Source organism: Parasteatoda tepidariorum, chromosome X2 (assembly GCF_043381705.1).
Source record: "Parasteatoda tepidariorum isolate YZ-2023 chromosome X2, CAS_Ptep_4.0, whole genome shotgun sequence".
In the NCBI taxonomy this organism is placed as follows: Eukaryota; Metazoa; Arthropoda; class Arachnida; order Araneae; family Theridiidae; genus Parasteatoda; species Parasteatoda tepidariorum.
This window is the reverse complement of record NC_092215.1, coordinates 39,102,938-39,107,201: the sequence shown is the minus strand read 5'-3', so window position 1 is coordinate 39,107,201 and position 4,264 is coordinate 39,102,938. Positions and strand designations below refer to the sequence as shown.

The 4,264-nt window shown below is 34.9% G+C and overlaps 1 protein-coding gene across 1 annotated transcript; it reads right to left on the bottom strand.

The window, feature by feature from the left end:
• Nucleotides 1-2,225: 2,225 nt before the first annotated feature.
• Nucleotides 2,226-3,071, bottom strand: LOC107442609 (zinc finger BED domain-containing protein 5-like). Its single transcript, XM_016056213.2, has one exon. It carries the CDS (start codon nt 3,069-3,071, stop codon nt 2,226-2,228), a length of 846 nt encoding a protein of 281 aa, XP_015911699.2.
• Nucleotides 3,072-4,264: the final 1,193 nt, after the last annotated feature.

Here is a 4,264-nt window from a genome sequence, read left to right as displayed (position 1 = left end):
TATAAATGTTTTATCTGGGGGCTTAGTGTATTTTCTTAAAGAATTATGAACGAATGAAAGTGATTGCAAATGTGAGACTGAACTTGATCATTTAATACATTTATGGCAACCACTATGTATAACTGAGGCTAACCAGGACTTAAAATTATAACAAGCAAAGGAATTTCATTCTAAACGAATTTACAACTATCATTAAATTTTTCTAAGAGCTCAGTGAGAATACTACTAATAATTACATATTCCTAATAATAAAAATAATGTAATAATAATCAAGTTCATCCCCTTTCATTTTGAGTCCATATGATAGCCGAGTAGCGATTTATTTTAACCTCATTATACTTAAAAAAGAAAAGAAAATCAATCAAAAATGACTGTTTAAATGTGTAATATGCAGTGTCATTAATAGTTTAATGTCTTCCATTGTTTGTAACAACGAATAAAAATAGTCTGGAGTTGTAATCCAAAAGCAAATTAAGAGGTAACCTTTCCGTAATCAAAATTTTGTTTTTCAATTTGCTACCTAAGAATTTATTGATTTGCGACAACATGAGAAATAGTAATATAGTTCTGACAATTAGTAAAAATTGACGAAAATTTTTGCTGTTATCAAAAGCGGAAATACTTCATATTTCTCCTCTACCTCCTATCTATTAGGACTGTAAGCCTTTATATACCAAGACGGAAAAGAGCAGAAACTATTACGAAAGGAATTTTATTCTTGCATTTCTTTCAAAAAACTTTACATTTCTGTAACTACCGAGATATTTTTACAATTGTAGCATTTATATTAACCTGTTTCTTTCATGAGAAAAAGTTGAAACTACGTAATATAAAGTTTAAGAAAGAGTATAGAATTACTCTTACCAAAAACAAGGTAAAATTGAAATTGTCTTACTACCAGCTTTTTCTCGTTTCTGTCTCGCTTTTACCCATGCTATCTAAACATTTACAGATGGAAACAAAGCAGCTTGCAACACTACGCATTTCATGATTAACGTTTTATGAGAGTGAATGAGTATCGCAGATTAGCCATCATACGGAAATATTTGTATGAATTATTAAGTTCAATCGATGGCAGTGGTTTCTAAACTTGATATTTCTACGCCTCCCTTTAAAATATTTAATCATTTGGCTCCCCCCCCCCTGAAGATTTCATAAAATAAAAACACAAACATTTTTACTCTTATGAAATTTATTCATACAAACTAATGGAAAACGACATTTTATTATTATTTTTAATGAGATGGATGTGCTTGTCTATTAGCACAATGTTTATCAAATCTTGGTGTCTGTGACGATATAGCTACTCGTAGCTCTTTTTCCACAACTAAACGAGCTCGATATTTGGATTTCATTGCAGCCAAGGCAGAAAATCCCGTTTCGCATAAATATAATGTTGCAAACTGCAACAGTACTTTCAAAGCTTTGTTTGACAAGGTGTTTTATTCTGTATGAAGATTCAACCAGAATTGAACCAGAGATACAGTCTAAAATTTATGTTTTAATGTAGTATCACAAGATAATTCAATCAATTTTTCTTTTTCAATACTTGTCAATCCAAATTCATCATCTTCTTTGTCGATAAATGGATTCTGTATCCACGCAAACTTTGTAAAATCAAGAATGCTAAAATAATTTGAAAATTGAAGCAACAAACCATTCAAGCGTTCCACAAAGAAATTTTTGTTTGCTTCTATGTTATCTCGGGAGCATAAATTTAAACGTGGAAACATGTCAATCTTATTTTTTTGCAAATTTGATTTCCATAGCTCCACTTTTTTATTAAATGCTTTCACTTTGTCTTTTTGTATAAGCAAATGCATTTGCGATCCTTACATTGATTTATTAAGAACACTAAATTTTTCCAAAATGACAAACAAATATGTAAGTTTAACGATAAAATTATCATCCCTAAACATATTGCCGTCTTCATTATGATTTTCCTCGAGAAACATAGCAATTCCTTCTTTTAGTTCAAGTACCCTTTGAATCACTTTTGCACGAGATAGCCAGCGCACTTCACAATAGTACAGAAGTGACGTGTAATTAGCTCGCATATCTTCACACAGTTTTGCGAACAACCTTGCTTTTAATAGACTGTTTTTTATGTAATAACTTTCCTTACTTTTGCAAAAACATTGTTAAGTTCCTCGCTTATAGTTTTCGATACGAGAGCTGCTCTGTAAAGCATGCAGTGCGTCCAGAGAACCTCAGGTGTTTTCATTTTAACTAGTGTTTGAAGACCAGTTTTGTGTCAGTACAGAACCCAATGCAATTATTCCACATAATGGCGTTCTCATTAAAAAATCTATTATTTTCAAAATTTCATTGGATGTGGCTCTGTCAGGAATTAGTTTGCAAAATAAGATATCTTCAATTATATTAGTATCGTCAACATATCGAACATATGCAATTGAATGTGCGTCTTTAGCTACATCATTAGCTTCCTCTACTTGTATGGCGAATTTTGAAGTACGCATTCGAGAAACTAATTGGTCACAAAGATCTTCAGATATATCATCAATTCTTCTGCCAATTGTATTATCAGCAAGCGGTATTTGTCGCAGCTGATTTGCATAAGATTGGCCAAATATTGTTTTGACCATATCAATAGCTGCTGGCAAAACTAAGGTTTCTGCTATTGTGTGGGGTTTTTTACACTGCGCGATTCTGTACGACACTAGATATGATGCTAGTATTGCATTTGATGGAATATGAACAATTTTTTTTAAATTTTGCTTGTTTTTTAATGGCTCTTCCAATTTTCTTTGAAAAAATTCTTGGGGCTTGCCAACGTATTCAGAATGAATAGTTTCAAGGTGCCGTTTCAATTTGCCGGGTCTCATACTATCAGCGGCCAAAAATTTTGAACACAACAAACACATTGGTTTTTCCACATTATCGTTAATAATATTAGTAAATCCGAACGATAAATAGGATAAGTCGTATTTCCTTGTCTTGGGAGTTCTTCCTTCCTCTTCCTTGTGGCTGGTATTCCCACTACTTGTGCCAGCATCAGAATCTTCATTATTAGTGGATTTTCGCTTATATCCTATCAAAAACTTATCCATTTGTCTGGAAATATTAGGAATAATATTATATTATTCTAAAAAAATGAAACAATTAAATTACTTATTATTATGATCAGTGAGCAATCTCGTCAATAACAATAGAAACACAACCTAACACTGCTGAACCAATTAAATATTAGCTGTGACACGAAACAAATTGGTGAGCTAAACGTGCGTCGATCTTCTCTGGATGTGTGGCATCAAGTGGCGTTAGTGCGCGCGCATCTGGCTTTTGTTAAGTTGTGTCGGTCGAGTGGCGCTAGTGTCGCCAAATTAACGACGGCCTTGGTTCAAAAGATTTTCCGGGGTCTAGGACGTATAGGTATATGCATGCTAAGTTACGAAATGTTTAGTTGAACTATGCGCGATAAAGCACGATGGTATTTTTTCATTTATTCCTTCATTTTTTACATAGAAAACTTTAGCAGTAATTTGGAAAATTGTTCACTGTGACTAATTTTCGCGGCTCCCTTTAGACAAGTCCGCGCCTCCCAGTTTGGAAAAAGCTGATCTATAGAATAGAGCTATGTTGCCTCAGGGGATAGAGCATTCGCCTTCCAGTAAGGTGAACCCGGTTCAAATCGCAGCCACGGCAGGTCGAAACGAATTTCGCCCCCGGCTCGCACCGATCACAGTGCTGATGTAAAGAGCTGACGTGAAATATCCTCAGTGGTAAACGGATCATGAGTTAGAGTCCCCTTGCCATCAGTCTAACCTAGGGAGGTTATCGTGGGTTTCCTCTCCATGTAACGCAAATGTGGGTGAGTTTCATCAAAAAGTCCTCCATGAAGGCAAAATTTCTCCCAAAACTTGATCCAGGAGTTTCCTTGTCTTCTAGATTGGGTTCAAAATTACAAGGCAACAGAGTTGAACATTATTAGTCTTAAATCCAAACTGCTGTTTAACGGCGGTTATAAAATTAAATAAAAGGGAAGGTAGCCGTGGTGGTATAGGGAATAGAGTACTAGGCACTATTTCGCATCACACTGAAGGGAATCAGGTGCGAATCACAGCAGTGGCTGGTTGGTACGAATTCTGCTTCCGGTTCGCACTAATCACAGTGTTGATGTAAAACATCCTGAGTGATTGAGGTTAGAATCTCTTTGATGTCGGGCTTACTGCAGGTGGTACGAGCGGATTGCCTCTACATCGCAAATGCAATTTATTTTTCTCAAAAAGTCATTTGCGAAGTC